This window comes from Drosophila busckii, chromosome 2L, assembly GCF_011750605.1.
Source record: "Drosophila busckii strain San Diego stock center, stock number 13000-0081.31 chromosome 2L, ASM1175060v1, whole genome shotgun sequence".
In the NCBI taxonomy this organism is placed as follows: Eukaryota; Metazoa; Arthropoda; class Insecta; order Diptera; family Drosophilidae; genus Drosophila; species Drosophila busckii.
This window is the reverse complement of record NC_046604.1, coordinates 9,206,083-9,230,815: the sequence shown is the minus strand read 5'-3', so window position 1 is coordinate 9,230,815 and position 24,733 is coordinate 9,206,083. Positions and strand designations below refer to the sequence as shown.

Genomic DNA, 24,733 nt, shown 5'->3' with positions numbered 1-24,733 from the left:
CGTTTTGTTAAATGTTTTTATGCATATTTTAAGCATTTGTTTTTCGGTGGATTTTGTTTTTTTGTATTTTCGGGGGCTCAAAACTTTTATTTTTCGTGTTGCGTTCTTATTTTCTTGCCCACTTTTAATGCAATTTGGTTATTGCTTTTTGCTTTACGCTTTTGTCTGCTACGCTGACGCCGCTAACGGGGCTGGGCTGTACATAAAAATTAAATGCATTGCGCATACGACATGTGCAACGTGGCATGCATTGTTTTGATTACGAAATCGAGTCCTAAAGCAAGCAAGCAACTGCTCCCTTCGAAATTCGCATAAAGCATCAAATTTAAATTTCAAATTTAAGCCAACAATTAAAAGCGCTTGCCAAAAGCGGCGACATTTTATATGCGACAGCACTTGAATATTTTTTTTTCCCTTTTTCTTTTTTTCGCTGACAGTCGAGTCGAGTGCAGTAAGGCTGAAAGAACTAATAATTTCCATGACACAAACACATGCTCACTGTGTGTGTGTGTGTGTGTGTGCGTGTTTGTCAGCCAATGGCGCGTAGCTGCCATGAACATGTCATGCTTGCAACAGCCAGCCAACAATGTTCCACAGCATGCTGCACTTTTGTAAGAGACGAGAAAAAAAATCGACAATAAGCAGACCCAAAACTGCAAAGACAACTTTGATTTCTGTGCTACACTTGAGAAAATGCAAACATTAATTTAAATTAAACTATTTGCAGTAAACATGCAGCAGTTTTAAAGAAGTTCACAACTTGAATGTAATAAATTTATTTAGTTAAAAATTAAGTAATGCTTGATCAAACTATTGTGGAGAGTCTTAAGAGCTTATCTAATAATTTAACTCTGGGCAGGAAATTTATTGAAGAAAATCCTTTTTCTTACAGTGCAGTTAGCAGTTCTTTGTCTGAGCTAGTTGCTAATATTTTTAGTTACATTTTTTGACAAAACGCCAAAAAGCTTTGCTCTAAGAGCTCAGATAAATATGAGTTGCAAGCAATTGTATATTTTTAATGTCTGTCTAGCATCTGAAAATGTTCGGTCTTTAAGTTAAGGGTCACAGAGCATTAGAAATTGAACTCCATACTTAAAGCTGTTGAATTTCAGCTGCAAAAAATTATTTTCGTTGAGCTTTTAATTACAAATAATCAAATATTGATTATGATAATTACGAACGGATATAATTTGAGGCTTTAGTTTTTAGTGCAGCGTTGGAGAGAGGACTCGATTTAAAACTCATTAGAGCTGCGCTTAGCTGTCGATGTTAAGAATTTAATTAAATAAATTATATTTGAAATGTGTTAATAGCATTATAAATCAATTAATTCTTATATTGTATATTTTTGCAAAAGCAAATTAAGCATATGTCAATTGCAGGTAATAAAATTCAATGTGAATTACCTTTGAACAAACGCATAAAAAAGGATTCCTAGCTACACACACCTAATGCAATCAAATTAAATGCCATTAAATTTGATGGCACTGATGCGCAGCTGTGTGTGTGTGTGTGTGAAAAGGGTAAAGTGTATGTACTGGGCTGATATTGTTACCAACAAGCTTGCGGCTGTTTTGGTTTGCTTCCATTTTTTTTTGCGTTTGTTAATTTTATTTTTTATTACCTGGCGCGCGTCGTAAAAAATTGTTTGCTACACGGCAAGTAAAAAATTAAATTTACATTTTTATGGTTTTTATCAGTTGACGTGTACATAGAAAATAATTTGCAGACATAACGCACATGCAAATTAAATTACATAAACAAAAAACTTCAATTTAAAGTTGTTACAGTTTTTTTGTTTGCTCTCTTTCTTTTGTGTGTGTGTGTGTGTGTGAGCCAATTACAATTATAAAGTTTATGTTTTTTGTCAAGCAACAAATATGTGCACAAAGAATTTCTTTAGCGCGTAACGCTGAGACGACGGCGCAGGAAAATTAAAAAAGCAAAAGGGGCAAAAAGTCAGAGAGGCAGCCAAAACTTTTAATTGAGCAGCCTGATGAGTTGACAAGCAGCAGACAAAGGCAGAAGAACAACAATAAACATTTTTGCGCTCTCAAACCAAAACTTAATTGCAATATACAAAGCGGGGCTCCCGCCTCCTCGCCCTTTTGACTGAGACGGGGCTATAAATGACAATGTTTGACATGGACAAACAATTCTCGAACAAGCGTACGCACTCGCTTGACTGTTGGCCATACCTACTACATGTGTCAATCTCTGTGTGTGTGTGTGACAATGACACAGTTGCAGTTGCTGCAACCACATTGTCATACCTCGCGTTACGTCTCGCTCGCTCGCTCAGTTGCTGTTTGCTCTGACAGTTGAACCTGATCTCATTTGCCACTATTCCGTTTTGTGGAGGAGCTGCAGCAGCACAGCAGCAGCAGCCAGCAGGCTGAAACCACCGTGATCTTGTTATTAAATGCGAAAAATACGACATGCTGCAACATTGATTGCCACCCACACACACACACACAGACAGAACAACCACACACACACACACATGTCATGTGTCACACAATTTGCCACCGCTTGAACGTGGCCTAATTTGAGTCGTTCCTTCACTGATTGTCACACACACATGCATGCAGTTTACTATTGTGGGCCTGGCCAGTCTTCTTAGAAATCTAATTGTGCATTTATTTGAATATTTTTTAATTCATCAACTGCTGCTCCAGCTGCTTTCATTTCAATTAAACCTTAACAAATGATATTCAATTTAACTTGACTGCAAAAAAAAGGGATAACCCGCATGGGTTCAATAAAAAAATGCTCCTTTTTGATGCGCCTCAAAGCGAAAAACTTTTTCAATTAAACATTTCTTACTTGGAAACAAGCAACGCATACGCAATAAAAAATATATATATGTATATATAAAGCTCGACTGGCACGTCAAATGCAAGCGAAAAAAATAAACATAAATTGGCTGCAGCTGCGAACATTTTGCGGTTTAAAAGCAACCAAAATATTGATGAGCAGACAGGCAACGTCAAGTGCCAAGCTATGTGCATTGATTATTTATTTTATTTGTTGATGCATTTTTGTAGCCAGCCAACAGCTCTTTGGCCACTTTGAATATTTTATGCAAAACTTTGTGTGCAATCAAAAGCAAGTTGCATTCTAATGAGCGTCTTACCATGCAAGCCATGAATATATTGTTGAGCTGCTATTGTTTAAACAATGCGAGTGCAAACTAATTGCTTTGAGTATTTTTGGCAGCGCTTTACTTTTACCTCAGCACACACTTCAAGCTTCAAGCCAAGTGGCAAACAGCTTTAAGTTCCAAGTTCCTTTTACTTTCATTACACGCACACATGCTCATATGCTCTTGGCTCTTGGCGTTTATTAAAAGCACGCGCTCAAAGTCAAATGGCAGCCTGGGCGCAACGAAAAAAAATATATATTAAATTAATAAGCAGCAAGAATAGAGAGGGAGAGAGAGAGAGAGCGCAGCGCATAAGTAAAAAGCTTGTCAAGTATACGCACTGTGTGACGCATAACATTGCGCGCTATCGCGCTCTCTCTTTCCCACGCTCGCTCCCATCACTTATCATTTGACATTTTAAAATGTTATGCATTTTGTTCGCACATTTTGTTTAACAAAACTCCCCCCAAAGCGCTGAGAGTCATAAAATTGCAATGAAAAATTGTACGGCAAGGAATGAAGCGTCAAGCTGTATTAGGGGTTCCCTTTTTATACACTTTGAAATTGAAAGTGGTATCAGCAATGTGAAAACGTAGCAGGGAGAAGCAGGCGTGACATATCCCATAAAGTATAAAGACAAACACTGTCAATTGAGCTTTATGCGTCTGTATGAGCAAAAAGAACTCAGAAACTATAAAAGCTAGTGATGCAAATTTTCATAAATAGATAATCCGTTGTTCGGAGCAAAATGCTTGCATTTAAAAAATATTAATTTCCTACCCCAGCCAATTAAAATCGCAAACAAAAGGATTTACGCGCACATTATTTAATTTAATGTTTCAAATTCAGCACACACAATTTTGTACATACTCTCGATTGTTGCCGATCGTATTTGACTGTGGTGCTCTATTTAAAGTGTATAAAAAAGTTGGCTGCGCCCTACTTCAAAGCTTTGCTTTTTGCATTGACAACTCAACAACTGCCCGTTGACAACAACTGACTTGAGCTATATCCTCGCTGTTGTTTTTATCTTCTTCTTCTTGTATCTTCGTTTATCTTAGACACGTAGACTTGTAGCCCCAAGTCAGGTTGTTAGCTCATTTGCCTCTGGTTGGTAATTATGTTAAAGCCTGTCTACGTGTCAGCAAAAACTTGAATTATATTTTCGCCAGCTTTATTTGTTGTTGGTGTGGTGTGTGTGTGTGTGTGTGTTTTTCTTTTCACTGGCTATCAGAAGCTGTCACTTTTATATAAATTAAATTTGTTTGGAAAACATTTCGCATTCATTTTGACATTAAAATGAATATTCAATTAGCCAGAGAGCAACACTTGCAGCTGCCTTAAGGCTTTGCAATTAATATTAATTAATGCTAAGTAGGCTGCTGGCATAAATTTTCTACATAAGCATTTATTGAAGACACATAAATTACGCACTCGGGCTCGAGCTCGGGCTCGGTCACAAAAATGTCCAAAGTTCGTATTGATTTTGCTATTTAACTTTTTAATTTGATTATATTGTTAATATGCGTGTTAATTGCCATTAAATTGTCAGCCGCTAAATTTTGAAATTAGCCAGCATAGCTCTTGATATGCTTCGCCTACTGTAGGCGCCTGTTTCGTTTCGTGTTTATTATGCTAATTGAGTTTCTCTATCTTCAAGTGCCTCGCCATCGAGCGCAATGGAGTGACAGCTTTGTAATTAAATTTTGTGGTAAAACACCAAACAGCAAAGTCAGCGCACTTAAAGCTTTCTAAGAATTCGAAAATTGCTGCTATAACAAATAATCTAAATAGCTGTGTTATCGGATGAGGTGCAGTAGACAAAGATAAGTTAACTCGTTTGATGAATACAACACCAAATATTGTTATCGATACTATCAATGCTTTAGCAGTTTTGGAATTTAGTCATCAAAATAAATTAGCTCGCTTTTTAAATACAACTTAATACATTCAGTGAAACTAAGAAATGTTTAATTTACCGCCGTAAGTGCGAGATCGTTTAATATTGAAAAGTTATCGTTTCTAGCTTAAGCGCTCAACATAAATTAACTCGCTTAAAGAAAAGTTTATAAATATACATCAAAGCTGTAATTACTTATGTAGATTACCCCCTCAGTGCTCTGTTTACAGCTAGTAAATAGCATTAATTTTGATTACAGTTACCAAACTCAAATATGTAGCAGTCTAGCCGCGTCAATCTGCGCAAAAGTTTGTGCCGCAGTTTTTATGAGTGCTTTTTATATATTCTTCGGCTGCAGATATTTTCTACTTGAGAGAGTCCGCGCTCTCAGTCACATACCGCTTTCATTTCCATGCATTCAAATTCCCATTTGCAGACAAAAGTTTCATAAGTATAGGCCACTATTATGATAAAGGTTCCATTAGCAATGTGTCACGGACAAGTTTTCGCACTCATAAGCACAGTTTAAGGCATTTGTCAAACTAAACTCCAGCACACACACACACACTAGCCCAGGCCCAGATAGAACACGTTGTTAGCTTAACCTTCATAAATGTGCGGCAATGCCAAATAAATGATATTGCTTTTAGCTTAAAGGTTGAGCACGCATGTGGCGCCGCCATTTATAAGTCATGGCATGGCATTGGCATCTCTAAGCGCGCGCACGGCCGAGAGCCAATGCCCCAGCGAGGCTGCAACAATCGCACCTGCGTCCGGTAGCCACGCATATTTAAGCAAGCCAAAAGTTTTTACGCTCTCACTCTTGCAACGACTTTACGCATACGTAACACGGCTGTTGATTTCAAAATTGAGTTTCCTTACCCGGTAGCCGCCGACAGTTCCGCCAGCAATGCATATAAAACTGTGCCACTGCCACTGGCACTGGCGCTGGCCCTGGCGAGCGCCAAATAAAAGAAAAATAAGCTCAAAATTGAAAGCGAAAACGAATACGAATACGAATACGAATACGAGAAAATCTGTGGCAGCGCTAACCATGCAAACTGTTAAATGTTTGCATATCAATCTCCACTCGCTTTTTCTCTCTTTTTTTTAGGGGGCTCGGTGTGGAGAGTGGAGCATGTGTGGCAGGTTTGCTTTTAGCCTAAGCCCAAGTGGGAGTCATATATTTTGCAATGCGCGGGGGCACAAACTAACTTCTCTATACGCCGCTGCCGCTTTTAGGTCTCCAGTGTAAAAGCCCAGCTACCAAACAATGAAACCCATTTACGCCCAAAAGAATGGAGTGGCATACTGGGCAAGCGTTGAAGTATGAACGTTCAGCTACCCTTGAAACTGCTTACATATTTATTTCCTGGAAAACAGGAGCAGTCAGAAATTTCTACTAAACTGACAAGTGCACTGCTTTGAGTCTATGATAACCCCAAACTTTCTATAGCGCAGTTCTTGCGAATTGAGCGCGCATTGAGTTGTGCATGCAGCTGAAAATTTTGCGATTGCTTTGCAAAGTGTTTTGGGCTTAGCTTCTGACATTGACGTTAGCATGTTACTCGTTTCTGCGAATTGCAGGTTTGATTGATTGATGAAATATTCGAGGTGCTAGAAGAGTCTTTCACACCAGAGATTCAAAGTTTAAGTTGAAAGCAGAATTTTACTAAAAATTTACGGAATTTTGTCTCTTAAAATATAAAATATTTCAATTGAAATATTTGAAATGAAATGTGTGTGCTTAACTCGCGCTAAGCTTTTAACCCTCGTTTTATTAGTAAGATGCCTGAGGTCCCTTATGTTTAATATATTTCAATATCGATATTTTGCTTTACTCTAAGCTTAAGAGAAGCTTAATATAATGGCAAAATAAACTGATGAATTTATATATTTTTACTGGTTCATTCTACTTTCTCTCATATGAAGTTTCTAACCTTTAAACCAATCAAGGGTGTCATAGATTTATAAATAAATCAATATTCAGCTTCTAGCTTATGTCAAGCATTCATTGGTTCCTTTCTTTGTGGGTTTGGGATATATATACCTATATTTCATATGTATTATTGCCACCCTTTGCTGCTGTAAAGACTAAAATCTTCAGATATTTCTATGGCAGCGCTGAATTTACGGATTTTCCTAATTAAGGAAGAGAAGTTTAGTTGTGTGTACCGCTGATAGACGAGGCAAGAAAAGTAGATGATTGACTTCCATATATTACTCTTAAAAGATGTGTAAGACTCTAATTGAGAAATAGAAGTTTGATCATGAAAAGAGAGACAAACTATCAGAGGGCTTCTTAATCAGACTTTAATTGAGAAAGAAGCGCGGTCATCGGAACCTTTTCTTGGTCGAACTAGGTATAATCTTCACTTGACAAGAGACCTATTCCTAGCCGCTAATTATTTTCGTTATAAAGCAAACTTAAGCTCACCTGTAATCAGCGCTGGCATAGCAATTGCCTAGGAAGCGGCATTGCAACGTGTTGCACTGAGTTGACTTCACCTCGGGCTGGACTTCATAGGTTATATTGAAGCCGTAGACATCGAGTAGGCGATCCAGGGCACGCAAGTGTGTGCCATCCAGCGAGGACATGCTGAAGCGTATCTCGAGGTATTGGCTATTAAACTGCAGCCAGGTAACCTGGGTGACATCATCCTCGTTTAGTGTGAAGACACGATGGGCGGGCACCTTGAAGTCATCCGAGTAGTACATGTACTCGGTGAACTTGAGACCGCCCAGGACATAGAGCTGCGTCAGGTAGACCACAATGGAGACATTGCCCTGTGGCGTGACGGGCAATTCGGTGGCATCAATTATCCAAATGCATTCGATGGGCGTGGCGAAGCGCTGCGGAAAGTTTGGCGTCTGTATGAGGCCATGGCGTGACTTGAGCAAACCACCGCAACCGGATGCGGAGTTTGAGCCGGAACCAGAGACACCAATGGCGCTCAGGCTGCCGCCGCTGCTGGTGGCATGCTCGCCAACAGCAAAGGCATTCAACGCAAAGTTGTGCTTAGAGGCGGGAAAGGGCGGCGGCGGTGGCAGTGGCACGGTTGGCAGTGAAAACTTTTGATCCGTGTTGCCTTCACGCTTTTCACGTGCATGTTGCTGGTTGCTGTTGTTGCTGCTAGCTGCTGCTGTTGTTGCGGCTCTGCGGCGGTGGTAAACAGCAGTAATATCGTTGATAGCCGAGCGATTGCCAGCAGCAGCGACATTGACTTGGCTTTTCACTTCACTTCCTCCTAGTTCACTTTGTATGTAGTTTATGTGCGTTTCTCTCCACGCTTGCTCTCTCATTTGGCCAACAATATGCATGAAACAGCAACACAAATTGTTATTCTATTAGCAGTTGTTGTTGTTGTTGTTGTTGTTGTTCTTGCGCTGTCAGAGCCACTCATTGACTTCAGGCTCATCTTGTTGTTTATTTAGACTTGCGTTTGCATTTTGTTTTTAGCGCTGCACTGCAAATAGCGTTAAAGAAGAAGAGAAGACTGTATAGTAGATGCTGCGTTGTGAAATTTTTAGCTTAAACCATTTTGACAGCTGTCGTTTTCATTTGAATAACTGCCGCTGTCATTTCATTCAATCTAACACTCACACACACGCACACAAACAAATTCCTTGATGCACCCAGCGCTAGACAAAAAACGTAAACTGTCAGCGTGAAAAAGCAATTTCCAAAAATCCACTAAAAATGAAGCACTACACACTACACACTACACATAGCGCATCAATCATGGCTACGGCCGTAGTAGCTGCTGCCTCGCCTCGCCCGTGTAGAGTGCGTGCTCATAAAACAAAAGTTCACCCCACCCCCCCCCACACAACCACCATCCACACCACGCCTACCAATCCGCTGCCGACAAGCTTCAACACTGCCCGGCGCTACGCATTTCTTTGTCAACTTTCAAATTGTTTTCCCATATTTTGTTGGGTTTCCTCTGCGCTTTTTTTTTCACTCGCACTCCCCTAGTCACTGCTCAAGTTTCATAGCCCTAACCCCCCTATCTGAGCTGTCACAGTTCTGCCTGAGGCGCCATTCACAGTGCCAAATTGCCAAAGCTCTTCAACTGGTTGACTTTTACCAATTTTTTGTTCTTTACTTAACTTTTTTGCAGCAGTTTTCAGAGCTTTAGTGGCAGATTTGCTTTAGTCAATAGCAGCTTTGCACCGAGTCTGTGCCCCTCAAGCAAAAACAGCATATGTAAGTAGGCAAGGTACACTGGAAAAATTACGCTACTATATTCAAAATTTGTTTAAGCTGTATGAGCAAATGTATTGACTACTTCTTACTATTCGGAAATTCTCATATATGTCGATACCTATAACTTTAAGCAACTCTAAGAAAGAATCGAGCAGAGCTCGATAGACGACAATATCGATATGAATACATAAGTGAAGAATGTAGTAATAAAATATTGTAAATCAATCATAACCTTATGGCTTATATACTATTTAGTAAATTCAAAAATCATAAATATCAATATTTTCTAAATTTAACTGAAAAGAATTTAAAGCTTTAAACGTAATTATTGTCGAACTTGGCAGATTAAAGTTTTTATAAATTAAAATTATTGGAATTTTAAACAAATTCAAATTCACAGATTAAAATTCTTTAAAAAAAAATATTGTTAAATTTTAAATAAAATATATAATGTTAAACAAAAATTAAATTTATATTTAGTATTCTGACTTATTTTTTAGGAATGAATGTACGCTAATATATACAGCTTATGTTTTGTTTCAGCTGCAATACAATTTAGGAATGAAATCCATATGAAATGATTATGAAAATAATATGAAAAATAGAGTCATTTTCTAACTAAACTGAACTGTTCAGCAATTGTAAAAGCAAACGCAAAAATGTTGTGGTAAGGCCTGATAAATCAAATAAGAATTAAGCGGATATATAAGCAATACTGAAATGTAGTCCAATGACTATCAATAATAAAGCTTAAATAGTTACAAGAGCTTAAATTATAGTACAGCTTATTTTCAAAAAAATGCTAATAACACTTAAAATAGAAAAAATGCTTCAAAGCTGCCACAGAAGCCGGATAGATATTAAAATTGCATGGCTTCAGCTGCAGTTAAATCTTTGCACAACTCAAAGTTAAATGCTCCAAAAGGAATTTAATTAAACAAAGGCAAACAGCCCAAGCCAATAAACGTTGGAATTTAATTTAATAGCAATGCAAATAAATGCGAATCAAAGGTAAATGGCGAGCATAAATTATGACAAATGCAATGGTCAAAATCAAGCTGAAAATTAAAGCAAATAGTTTGAGAGCTCAAATGCCTGCAGGCTTTAGTATATAATAAATTATTGACAGACGTTGCAAGTACTTTGCAGGTTAATAGGCTTAGCTTTCGGTGACAGCATCAAGGCTAAAAATAATGCAAACAGCAAACAGTCTGCAGGCAAACAACAAACAAAACTAAATATATATATATATATATCTGTGTGTGTGTGTGTGTGTGTGTATTTGACGTTTGATGAAACCCAAGTCAGTGCGTATTACGCATACGGCGCGTTTAACTTTAAGCCAAATGCCAAAGTTTTAGCAAGAGGTGTATAAACTTTCGTTGCTGCTAACAAGTTTAATCAAACGACAATGTCGTAACACGTGCATACTTTTGAGCGCCCTAAAGCCAACTTGGCACACACACACACACACAGCGACATGTGTATGTGTGTGTGTGAAGCACACGTAATAGCACAGTCCCCAAACTAATCCCCCCAGCCTAAACTCTAAATGCTGTGCGTGAGTGTGCGCGATTTTTACTTTCAAATTACTTTAGTTACGCATTTTAGGCAAAATGAATAATTTTCTTGCTTTTTTTTTCTTTTTTTGCTCTCACACATCTGCACATTTTTGTTACTTGCCTGTCAGCGCAAGTTCATTTACTTTGCATGCATAATGTGAGCAAATCTCACGGGAGTTGTAAAGCAAATTACAACGTGTTCTATTAACCAAGCGCAAAAGCTTCACAAAATGTTAGACAAAACTCTAAGTGAATTTTAGCCACAGTGCTATAAAATATATAAGCAATTAATGTGGCTTGGGGTTGGAAATTTTATAGCATACTTTTGGGCGATCTGTCAAGTCAAGCTATGATATAAATGCAAAACTGTGGCATATAAATTTGAAGAAATTTCTTCTGAAGAAGTTAAATAGTTTAACAAAATTTTAATTGTATCCATATGGTAAGGTATGGGTTAAAATTAAATAGGCGCCGAAGCAGATTGGCGAGAAAGTTGAACCGTAGTCTGCCCCTTAACACAATTACGGAGAAGAAATTTTCTAAACAGCAAATTTGAAATATTAAAAGTCTCTCTGGAGACATCGATATTAATTCAAATTAAATACTGTTCCACTTATATTGAAGTTCGTCTCAATATTAAAAATATTATTTTTAGCATTTCAATTTGTATCTTTCTTCAACAGATTGAAAGCTACGCGAAAGCTTAGACTAGTCGCAGCCACCTCGCAACCCTTGAGCGTCGTTATTTGCCAAACAATAAATACTTTTAAAAAAGCGTTTCACTGCAAACAATGACGCGTTTGCCCAGCACCTGTCCAAAGATAACGGTTTGTGTGTGTGTGTAGCGGTACTTCAAACTTAGCTCTGCTTTTGCTGATAAAGAAACTCAGGGCCCAGCTGTTGGCAGCGCGGCTGCAGTCAACGCCAACGCTGCGGCGGCGACGACGGTGTCGAGCAAATTGCCAATTTAAATTGGCCGCATTAAATTAGTCGAGTTATCAGCCTCCATAGTGGCAGGTGTACGGGCTGCAGTCGTCTCTGTCCGTGTGTGCGTGTGTGTGTGTGTGTGTGTGTTAGCCAAAAGCAATAACAAATTGTATATTGTGCAATTGTTGTTGCTGCTTTTCTCGAGTCAAATGAAACGGAAATTGTAACGTGCCCGCATGCAAAACGTTATTAAGTTTTATTTTTTGTGCGCGCTAAGCAGGAAATTGCAAATCGCATTGTTATGCTAAACGCTCGAAATGAAAACATATATATATATAACTATATAAATTACAAATGAGCGTGAATTACCTAAACGCTAAGCACTTATCGCTGCTCATGAAAATTATTGAGCAAATTCGATAAGAAAGTCGAGTTCTTACCGCTTCTGCCGCCTTTTGGCCAACAGTCGCTGCTAAGGCGCTGCCTGAGCGATCTCTGTGTGTGCTGTCAAATATTTTGTTGTATTCTATTTAATAAATGCTATACACAGCTAGCAAATCAATCACTTTGCGCTCTGATATTGATATCTAATCAAAAGACATAAACAGTTGCCGTGTTCATTTTGTTTTTAGTGCTGTGCTTTAAACTGAAAAGTTCAAGTGTTCCAGTATAGTTTTCAAAAATAAAACATGTATTACAATTAACAGAAGTCTACAAATTAACTATGAGTTCGTGACACTCTTGTTGTTATCTCCCGTTGTTCCTTATTGCTTTAACACAACCAAACCGTCCACTCTCACACACTTTGTAACTTTTCGCATTGGCATTTACAGTTGTTGTGTATATGGCGCTCTTATCTAATTTGTTGTCTAAGCAAGCAAAGCAGAAAACAAAAAAGTTTAAAATCATAACTGATAAAAATCGATAGGAAGGCACTGCAAGTGACAGACATATGAAAACAACAAAATATATCTAAAAGCTGTAAGCAGCTTGTGGGCAGCATGCCAGGGATTTGAAGCTGATAACATTAAAATTTATAGCGTTTCATTGGCCCTTAGCAGACAAAAAGGTTCAATGGTGACCAAACAAACAAACGACAGACAGACAGACAGACAGACCGACCCCGCATTAATAGAAAACAATTAAGCATTTTATACGATAAGAGATGCACGATAAAGACTTGACTGCCATAGTGCATGATTCACCATAAACACTGTGTGGGGTTTTGGGCTAATTAACTTGGGCAGTGTTTTGGCCATGCGTGAAAATTGTGAACTTTACAACTCTTTGGCAAAAAGCGCACAAGTACATATCTGATATAAAAGCTAAGCTGTTTACCAATTAAAAGTTAAACGATCAGTTGTAAAGGGAATTTAAATGAATTTCCCAACCCAAGTGACTCATGAAGCGCACACGACTACGTTATACACTTTACATGACATTTCATTACAAGTTTTGAGTCAGCAAAGTAAAACGTGAAATTATCTGAACTTATTATTTTAAAAGTTAAACAATCAGTTCTAAAGGGAAGTTTGAATTAATTTCCCGTTACATGCGACTCATGAAGTGACATTTCGTATACTAAGCTTTAAAATTTAGAATCAGCAGCATTTGAGCTTCATCTGATCTAATTACCAATTAAAAGTTAAATGATCAGTATGGGAGCAAAGGGAAGTTTTGATGAATTTTTCATTATGCATCACATGAAACGAAACGCACACGACTACAATATACACATTGTATTATTTAGCTTAGCTTCTACTTTAAAAACTTTGAGTCCAATACACTAAACTCGGACAATTTGATATAGGCTATTTACACAATTATGAGCCACCGCACCACTATTTTTAATGATTTTGATTCACGCCACTGCCACCAATATACACTTTGTATGGCATTTAGCTTAACTATGCTGCACTTCCCCTCTCAAAATTTGAGACTTAAATAAAACTTGCATTCATTTAAGCTTTAAATGCCTCAAGTTGTGTATTTTCTTATCTGTATCAGCGACCTTGCTATAGAATCTACTAAAAGCGTATGGCCAGCTGCTCATAATTATTAACATAAGTAGTACAATTGATAAAGTCCAACAAATCAAATGCACCGCCATAAATCTAATCAATTTAAAAGGATTTAATAAACGCCTACATATATACGATATGGCGCGTTCGCAGCCAGATAAGACGCCAATCAATTGCGACAAATTGCAATTCTCTCGCGGACTCGTGGGTCTAAAAATATATGCAGGTTACAACAATTGCAGGCCAAGTCAATAAATTTAACAGCGCACATAAATCACACAGTCTGGCAACAGTAATCAAAAGCGTTTAACCCATTAAATGCAGCAACAACAACAAAAACAACAATAGTTATACAAATAATAATAAAATATAATAACAAATATAGCAGCAAAGACAATGTGCGATAAATATGCTAACTAACCGAAGCAAACGGCAGTGGCAACAATAAACAATATCAACTATTTAACAACTGAGCGTGTGAGCTGACGCCTCACAGAGCGACCCCTAAACACCCACCCACCACCCACACACATATATATACATATATACAAAGAGCGTAAACATGGCCTGCTTTCCGCGCTTCTTTCATCATCGCAGCAAAAACAAATTCACACCGGCCCAAGATGAAAACTCAGACACCATACTCAACACACAAGATAGTCCCGTGGTGAGTTTACCAGAGTGTGAGAGAGAGAGAGTGAGTGAGAGAAAGAGAGAGACTACGTCACATGTAGTTTGTATTTTGTTATTGTTAAGATAAGCAGCATTGATTAAACACTTAATCAACTTAAGCGGTGATAGCCATAAATAATGCCTATAGCCAAGTGCCAAAAAATACGAAAATTGACCGCAAAAATTTAGATATGCCTATCAATATTCGTATTATTTTCAATTGGCCAACGATAAAATGAAAGCTTAACAACAAAAATTAGATGAGAAGTTGTCAATTAAGCAACAAGGAATTCAACTTAAGCGAAGCTATTTATGCGACTACTCTAAATTGTAAGAGCAAAACGGTTTTTTGTGTTTCAATTTTCAAGCCATGTTGTCATGTGATTTGCGGAGGAGTGGGAAGAAGATTAAGAGCAATACATTAAAATATCTATATACCAAATTTTGTAACTCTAGCTATTATAGTCTCGGATTTCTTGCTGCTCATACAGACAGACAAATAAACGCACATGAATATATCGACTCAGCCTCGGACTGTTTCAAAATATATTCTTTATGGCGTCTGCGACGCCTCCGTCTGCTTGTTACACACATATTGGATACCCTTTTCCATTTGAAACAAATTTCAAAGTGTATAACAATTGAACTTTGACATCAAAGGCAATTATTTCTCATATAAAATTGAATTTTCAATTGAAACTCAATTTTTAAGTGTACAAAGTACAGTCTGGCTGGCATAAACAACAAAAAAAACAAACAAAACTATCTTATATAATCAGAGCACATTCAATGGAATTATGATTAGCTAATGCCTATCGGCAATTATACTAGCGCTAGTTATCGCGGATAATCAAACTTTGCATAGTTTGGATTTATGTGTTTATCGATTAGCAAAGACACATACATAAAACAAAAAAAAAAGAGTTTGGCCATTATGCAAATTGACAAAAAATATAAGAGATTATCTGATATGATTTTCGCACTTTATGCATATTAAATAGGCGCAGCAGCCTGAGTATCATATATAAAAAGCAGGTGTGTGTGTGTGTGAATCAAAGAGGAAATGTATAGGAAATCATTTGGCTGGTTGATTGGCAAATGACACTCGCTTAGGCTGTTAAGCTATCTGGGAAATTTAGTCGACTCGTGACTGTCAGTTGTGCAAGCTGCCGGCAAACGTGTTGTAGATCAATATGATTGCTTGCAACAGACGCACGTTGTGGCAATTTAAAATGCCGCTGCAGCGACTTCAAAGTCAAAGTAAAAATGTGGGCGCATACCCTTAGACAAACACACACACACGCACAGACGATTAAATCATTGAAAATGTTGGAAATCACACAGATACAGATACAGACACAGTCAGAAGTCAGAAGTGTGCGGAAGTCACAGTCACGTTGGCATTGGCGACAACTATATATGTAGCTAATCGGCATTGGGTTGGTTTGATGCTGTTGATTTCCGTGGGAAAAAGAAGGGAAAACCTGTCAAAATGTCGTCGTTTAAGGCTGATTAGCATATCAAAGTGGAGCCCAAGCACGCGATCTGCATATTGACATGTGTTTATTTATGCGGCTTCTGTGGCTGCCCTCCCAACAACAACAACAACCACAACAACAGCAATAGCAACAACCACAATGACAATGACAGCAACGTTTTTGACGGCTCCTACTCCACTTGCCTAAGCTGGGGCGAAAAAAAGGTTTTGAATATTTTATTACCTGCACGACTGTCTGCCAATTGCGAGATAAGACGATTTGACAACTGAAAGGGTAGCCAAAAGTTTGGTTTGGTGTTTTGGCCAAAAAGCTTTTAAGTCCTGGCTTAAGCTGACAATGAATAAGTTACTAATCGCCGCCGTTAAGCGATTCAGTTAGAGAGTGGATAGATCTTACCCCAGCACAGATGTAACCCCCAGTCGAAGCCCACTAAGCTTCAAAACTATAAGTGCTAAAAGTTTCCAAAAGTATTTGTCATTTAATACAAGGACTAAGCGAGCTTATAAGAAATCAAATTATTAATAGAAATACATATAAAACCTTTGATATCATTCCAAGCTACAGCGTCTTAACTTGCTCAGCAAACAAAACTTTTTAAATAAATTCGTATTTTTGAAAATTCTTAATTATTTCGCATTTTGTTTACATGCAGATAAACAAAGCTGCTGCTCTTATTAATAAGCAATGATGCCAACAGTTGCACAAATATTGCAATTTATAGCTTAAGAGCTATATATGAACATGTAAATACTCTATAAATAATGGAAAGCGTCATACTGATAATAAACGCATCAAGTTAGTTTAATTTAAAGCTCATTGATTGGTTTGAACAAGTTTATAGGGCAACTGTAATTAGCTTGGTAAGTGTATATAGAGATAGCTACATTTATTATTTATTTTTTTCGTGAACAACGAGCGTGTAAATAAAAGTTAAACAAACAATAAAATAGCGCTGCTGATAAAGCTCGAGCAAGCAGCAACAATTTAAAGCCATTACTGAGCAAAAGTCAATACTGTGAGTCATTCATTCAATATCTCTCATAAATAAATGACTTTCTTCAATGAAATTGCAAACTACATCAATGAAATGAAAAGCCTCAAATGAGCGATAGTAACTTATAAGCATTTAAGCTGCGGCAGCTCAACGCGTGCATCAATCCGCTGAAAGCGAGTGAAAAATATTAAACAACAACTGTCAGATAAACAAAAGTGCGGCAAAGCCCACAACTTTGTTGGGATTCCGTTGCAGAGATTCAAGCAAATGACAGTTTTGTATGCAATATGAAAAGCAAAGCTCAAAAGTATCAAATGCAAAAAGACAGAAAGAATTGCGAATTTCCATCACACAAATACCAAAAGCCATATATACTTTATAAGATAGCACACACAATGGCATCTTGTTTTGTTGTGTTGTTGCTGCGGCTCCTTGTGGGCATAAACTGGCAACATGAAGCTGATGCTGATGCTCACGGAATTTATCAGCTGTGTCAGTTGCCAGATTGATTTCAAAGCCAAACAAACACTCAAACATCTATAAAGACAGTGGGTGATAGTAAGCGGCATTATTTGCTTACTTTCACAGCTTGTTTGCCCATTTTTCTGAACAATCCATTACTTTTGTTATCATTCGAAAAATATTCCCCTTTGGTTGCCATAAAAAAAAAACTGTTGATATTCTCCAGGTGATTTTCCAATCAATAAACTTTTACAACTGGGAAAATAATTGTTTTGTTTTTTTATTAGTTATGTGAACAATTTTATTTGTTTATGCTGATGCTATAAATATTGTTATGTTCAATCTATCAATGCAAATAAAAAATCTTTTTGTTTGATAAGTAAATTTTATTCATTTGAAATTTATTTAATGTAATTTACTATTTATGTGTTATATTTTATATTTTTTAGTATGATTTCTAATTTTGTGTATTATTGAGCATACAATTTTTTTATTTTAATATTTGTTTTACTATATTTTCTATATTTATATTCATATTTTCTTATTATTTTATGCTGTTTTCAATATAAAGCATATGGATAAAATTTTAATATTATTTACTTTTAGTTTTTTAATTTATTTAAATTTATTATTTTGTTCGTTTCTAATAATATTACGTATACGGTATTAAAATTTGTATTTACTTTAAAGGGATATTTCTTATTTATTTAATATAAATTTGCTAAAATTTAATTTCTCCTATTTAATTCACTTTTGCACACTTGTTCTGCTTTGTATTTTCAGCAAATTGGTCTGTATATACGAAGGGAGGAGAAACCGCTTTACTCCCCCATTATCACGCCCAGTGCCAGTGAGGTGAGTGCTTTGTATTTTGGTTTAAAAGCAAATAGTAGTGTAGCCGCTCTTTGGAGTAACAATCACCACGCAAAGCCGAAGTGGGCGTGGCTGGCAACAGTTTAGTTTTTGTGCTTGTCTTTGTTAAACTCAATTAATATTTGCACACATGTTTCTTATACTTTCAAACGAAATGATGCAAACAACAGCAGCCAGCAAATGCATTAGCATTTCTGCATTTTAGCCACAACAACAACACATTTGTAAATATGTACACACCCACAACAACAACAACAACAACTACAACACAAACAATGCCCACCCAACTCCATGCCGCACTTTGTTTGTCTTTGTAAATGTTTGGTTCCCATGTGCGCCTTGGCTCTTGTGCGCTTTGGGGGCTATTAGGCGCAGCTGCAGCGCCTAAGGCAACAGTCCACAGCCCACAATCCACAATCGCAGCAGCAGCAACAGCAGCAGCAGCAGCAGATTGTTAACGAAAATTTGACCAGCACGCCCAGCACAGTTAGCAATGCTGATGGCTTGCCGGATGACAGCAGCTTGGGCATACAGCAGAGAAAGATGTTTCGCTCTAACAAGAACAGGCTGCTGCTGCAGAGCGAAGAGCGGGAGAAGGATGTGGGCAAGGACAAGGCCAAGGCGCAGGAGCAGGAGCAGGAGAAAGAGACTCTGCCAGTCAATGGCTGTGCAATTAATGTCACACGTAGCAATTCAAAGTTAAAGCCCGTCAAAGAGCGACGCCCCACAGCGCTGCCCACCGAGGCGCCCCCAGCGGATGCTGACGAGGAGGACGAGCGCACCTCTGCTGATGCTGTGGACGGCTCCCAGTCAAAGCTCAAAGTGAATGTGAATGGCATAATTGATGAGAGTGGCGACAGTGAGGCGTCGGTGCCGCCCACAACATTCACACCAAATGCAGAGGCAGAGGCAGAGACAAATGTAAAATTTTTCATTGGTCTTACACAGGAACTAAACGCTGATGATGACACTTTGTCCTGCCACAGCAACGACAACAACAACAACAGCAACAACTGCAACAAACTGGCAAATGGCACATTACCACAGAGCCAGCCACAAGTTCTGGGGTACGAGCAGCAAAAGATGCCAGCAAAGAGTAAAAGCAATATGTCACTCAATTATCTGAGTAGATCGAAAAGCATCATTGCCAACGAGACGGCAACTGCGAATGGAGGAGGAGGCAGCCATCAAAAGCGACGTGTGTCCACTATGCCCGATATTATGATTCCCCCACCTCCGCCCATGCCCCTGGAGCTGCTCAAGCCAGCCACTCCGCTGCATTTGCGCAAAAAGACAGCGGTCAAGGACAACGCAACCGGCCCAGAGGCAACTGAAGCTACAACTGAAACTACAGAGCCAAAGCTTCAGCACTTCCAATAGTCAGGCAAGTAACGCATGCAGTCCAAATTGCCATCAATGGTTGACTTTGTGGTGAATGCAGCAAATGGTTTCGAAAAAGTCTTTTTTGGGTCCAAGGCTTAAGTTCAAAATTTAAGAGCGCCGTCAAGCTCAAGTTCCAGTTGAAGGGAAACTTTCTAGGACTTGTTTATTAGCGTTTTAATTTACAAGCTACTACTAAGTTAAGCTATAATTATAATTTAAGAGCCTTTTACCTTGCAAGCATAAATTACTCTAAATAATTTTCATTTCTATACACTTTGATAATTTTTACTAAGGTGACTGGGATGTCTGAGAATCACAATACTAATGCGACCATCTCCTTCTACATAAACAACTAAATCTTTGAGACTTTCATTGTCTAGGTGCCCTGTTTTATTGTTCATCTGTATTTCTGTGTGTATGAGCACCAAGATCTCAAGGACTACTATTGCAAGAGTCCTCCAAATTGTGTAATTAGGTACTTCTATACCCAGAACAGATACAGTTTGTTTTAGAATTTTAATATTCACACTCCAAGCCCACAATTCAAGTAATTCCCATAAAGTTCAACTCACATTAGCTCAAATGGAAGTACAACTGACCGATCGATTAAATTATCGCGCTTCAAAGTGTATTAAAAAGTTGGCTGCGTCAAATTTTAGCTGGCTTAGCATAAAACTTGCTGTATTAATTAGCTGCTACTAGCTAATTGAATTATGCGCACACACACAAGCAAACAAAACAATAATAAATAGTTTAGAGCAGCAACAAGCTAAGCACAAGAGCAACTCCCACTTGACCGCTATGCTGGGAGCTTCTCCTTCTTCTTCTTCTCTTCTCGACATGCTTGCTAAATACAGAACGAAATGTTAATTGTTTGCCAACAGACATGAACTCTAGCTAACTTTTTGGCGAGCAGACCAAACCAGACCGTGTAGCTGCTGCTCACATTTACGTCCCCACATTGAAAGTGAACTTGTTACTCGAGCTACAACAATTTTGTTATTTTTATGTCCGCTTGTAATTTAAGACTTGATAGTTTGGCTCGCAGCCCAAAAATAGGAAATGCTTATAGTGGGGCTAAATATTTAAACGCAGTAGCAAGGAAAACCGCTACGTGGCGTATTAAGTATACGCAGCGTAGTAAAGTGCATTCTAGCTATTCAAACGATTTAGTTGACATAGTCAGAGGTGGGAGGGAGGAGAATAGCTATCAATTACTTTAACCGCGTACTATTAGCTGAGCTCTAAGACCAACAACAAAAGTAATTCGGATTTTGTCCATTGCTACAATTAGGATAACTTGACCAAGTCCGAGCTGGAACAACACTATAATAGCCGCAGTAGCCAAAGCTCTATTACCAAACTACAACGCGTGGAAGGTGGTCTCATCTATATGCGACCAAATTTGCCCGTGCAGCAGAATATTGAAATCGAATATATTGCCAAGGACGAAGCGTGAGTAAAGCGAACAAATAACGCAACTCGAATAAAATAAAATAAAAAAGAAAAAACTCTTGTTGACTGTCTAACTGATCATTTAAGCACACGCAATCTCATACTCAATGCCATTGAACGCAATGATTTCCTCAACAATCTAATGGATAAGGAGCGCAAGGAGATGGTGATTAATGCAATGGCCCCAGCCAGCTACAAGCAAAACAGTTACATTATCATGGAGCACGACGAGGGCTCCGAGATATTTGTCTCCGCCGACGGCTACTACGAGGTAATACAAGCGGGTCACAAGGTGGGCAACTTTGGACCAGCCACAGTCTTTGGCGAGCTGGCCATACTTTATAATGCGCCACGCAAAGCGACCATCAAGGGTGAGTTTAAATTTAATGGTTTAATTAACTAAAAGCTACTAACTCTGACTCACTTTGTAGCTGCCAGCGATGCACGCGTCTGGAAGATTGCGCGGGAGACTTTTCGCGCAATTATGCAGCTCTCAGGCTCACGCGAGCGTGAAGAGAATTTGCAGTTTTTGCGCTCAGCGCCCTTTCTGCAGGAACTGGAAGAGAGTCTACTCGGAAAAGTGGTGGATCTACTGCAGCGTGTAAGTTGACAAATGTCTCTTCCCAGTGAAGATAAAATCCAAATTCAGTGGCATTACTTAAGCTATTATCTTGTAATTCTCAACGTAACCTAAATTCACTGCATGCTTTTCATTGATAGAATCACCAACATAATTCTCCAGTTAATAACACCATTACTAAAGGGTTGCTTCTATGATAAATTAAACAATTTACTTTTCAAATAGAAATTCTATGAGACGGGCAGCTGCATTGTGCGTGAAGGTGAACTGGGTAATGAGTTCTTTATTATACGCGGCGGCACGGTTACTATTAAGAAAAAGGACGCTGCTGGCGTGGAGCAGGTGGTGGCGAAACGCAAGCGTGGCGATTACTTTGGAGAACAGGCGCTTATGAATGCGGATGTGCGGCAAGCGAGTGTCTATGCGGATGCACCAGGCTCAGAGGTGCTCAAGCTGGAGCGAGAGTAAGCTTATAATCAGAATAAAAGAGAAAGTAACTCTAGCTGTGCCTATTTCAGAGCCTTTGTCAGCTATTTGGGCACCATAAGGCAACTGAGCGAAAAGCCTGACGTGCAGTCCAATGGCAGCGAGCGTTCGAGCAATAAGAGTGCGGAATTTGATAATGAACACGCTCACATTGCCATATCGGATCTGAAGAAGGTGGCCACACTGGGATCTGGCGCCTTTGGACGCGTCGATCTTGTTGCTTACAATACGCAGGCATTTGCCTTGAAGATAATCAAAAAGATTGAGGTCATCAAACAGGATCAAATCGAGCATGTCTACAATGAAAAGAATGTCATGATCAAGTGTCGCGCTTCACCGTTCATTGCGCAGTAAGTAGCTCGAGCAGCTTCTTCCCTGCATTGCTCATGCGTTTGCTCTTTGCAGACTCTATCGCACCTATCGCAATGAGAAGTATGTGTACTTTTTGATGGAGGCCTGCATGGGCGGGGATGTGTGGACGGTGATGACAAAGCGTCAGTACTTCGACGACAAGACTGCCAAATTCATAGCGGGCTGTGTGGTGGAAGCTTTCGATTATCTGCATGCTCACAACTTCATCTACAGGGACTTGAAGCCGGAGAATCTAATGCTCAGTAGCGATGGCTATTGCAAGTTGGTGTGTAGTCCATTTCAAACCTAAGATTCGTTATCCAATTGTCATTTCAATGCCATTACTATTCCTATAATTTCCATTATATTCTAGAATCATTATTATTTTCACACTTAGATTAAATTAGTTTCAATACCCATGTATACTTATAGGGTTATTTCAATATAAAAAATTAATTTAATTAACACTTGACCCCATTCGAAACACTTTCATTAGAAAAGCAATTGAAACACTTTTCTTGGAATAGAAATTGAGTGCTTGCATTATTAATTGATTATTATTTATAATTCTTAAGCTACAACAAATGTTTTGGATTTGCCAAATATGTGCGGCCCAATGAGAAAACCAATACATTTGCCGGCACACCCGAGTATGTGGCGCCAGAGATTATATTGGATCGCGGACATGACCGTTCCGTCGACTATTGGGGTCTTGGCATATTGATCTACGAGCTGCTGGTGGGCCAGACGCCTTTCCGCGGCGTGAATCAAGTCAAGATCTACCAGAAGATACTTGGTGGCATCGATCTCATTGCGATGCCCTCACGCATACCCAAGTCCGCGCAGCATCTGATACGGCACTTGTGCAAACAGTTGCCGGCAGAGCGTTTGGGCTATCAGCGCAGAGGCATTGCGGATATAAAGCGGCACAGCTGGTTCGATAGCTTGGACTGGGTGCAACTGAAGCAGAAGCAATTGACATCGCCCATAAAGCGACCGTTGAAGAGTTGGAAGGACTTGCAGTACTTTATGCCGCTGGGCGTGGAGAATGACTACGAGCCGCCCGAGGAGCTGAGCGGCTGGGACAAGGACTTTTGATAAGTGTTAACAATTATTGAAGTATTCGAAGCATTGAGATATTATGTAATAGTTTTGTAACTACTATTTAAGTATATAATGTAAATAAATTGATATTACAATTGCTAAAAAAAAGTTGCGCTATTTTGCAATCTACGACTTTTTTGTTTGCGCTGAGTTCAATTAGAAGCGCAAACTTGTTATGCGCTTCTTATCAAGCGTAGTTACCTTTCAGCTGCAGCGGAGACAGCTAAAGTAAATAAACATTTTCAATTAAGCATGCTCAGCAGTATTTTCAATAGTTGCCGCAAAGTTGCAAGTTGCTGCCAGACTAAACAGCTTTTGTCTAGATGTAAGCCAAGCTTGTCTCATTGTTGTCTGCTGCAACAAAAGCTATTTTCATGCATTATTATTATCATAATCAGTACAGCTATAATTATGAAAGTGCCGTTGACATTCATTTGTTTCGTAATTGCATCGCTTGCGGCTTACTGTTGCACATATCCACCCTGCCCCGCCACCCATCCCACCACAAAGTTTATTGTTTTCGTCAATAGCAGAGCCAAGCTGAGCTGTCTGTCTGCATTGCTCAAGGTGCAGCCAAGGTTGTTATTAATGTGGTTGCTCCTTTTGTACGGATGCTCACAATGTGTGCACAAATATGAAACGGAGTCAAGTATAATTATATGAACTAAATGCGTCTATTTATATGACAACAGACAACAACAGACAACTGACAATGACAATGACAAAGTCTTTTGGCTGCTATACACACAACGCAAGCCAGACAGAATATCACAACGAATTTAATTTGCCTCTGTGTCTAATCAGAAGCTTATGAAATTTATAGAACTTAGCAAAGACCACATAGCATAGATTGGGATAAGTGAGTAAAATAGACAGATCTGTTAATTTGAATTTCGCGCAGTTATCAATAAAATTAAAGTATCGATTGGTTTATAGAAGAGTAACTATTGACGTAGGAGCGAAGTTGAAGCAGGAAACTTTTTTTATGTTTAAAACTTTTATAGCTACTGTAACTATATTAAATCAGTTAACAAAATTGATATTTCAAACCCACTTAGGTGCTTAGGAATTCTTGGTACGTGTACATTATGAGGATCAATTTATTTTTG

The 24,733-nt window shown here is 38.6% G+C and overlaps 2 protein-coding genes across 2 annotated transcripts in view; one reads left to right on the top strand and one right to left on the bottom strand.

The window, feature by feature from the left end:
- Positions 1–13,317, bottom strand: part of LOC108607780 (CG31714) — an 86,925-nt gene extending 73,608 nt beyond the window's left edge. The window contains exons 1-2 of the mRNA XM_033294198.1: positions 13,297–13,317; positions 7,483–8,141 (exon numbers count right to left, since the gene is read on the bottom strand). Of these exons, the coding sequence (XP_033150089.1) occupies positions 7,483–8,141; positions 13,297–13,317 (680 nt within the window). The remainder of the gene's footprint in view (positions 1–7,482; positions 8,142–13,296) is intronic.
- LOC108607106 (cGMP-dependent protein kinase 1) lies at positions 11,907–23,676 on the top strand. Its single transcript, XM_033294319.1, is given in 12 exon segments — positions 11,907–11,967; positions 14,151–14,432; positions 18,176–18,247; positions 18,635–19,561; positions 19,563–19,649; positions 20,943–21,103; positions 21,191–21,474; positions 21,535–21,704; positions 21,909–22,147; positions 22,202–22,519; positions 22,575–22,808; positions 23,096–23,676. Coding segments are annotated over 11 exon segments (3,120 nt in total). The 5' UTR covers positions 11,907–11,967; positions 14,151–14,327; the 3' UTR covers positions 23,619–23,676.
- Positions 23,677–24,733: the final 1,057 nt, after the last annotated feature.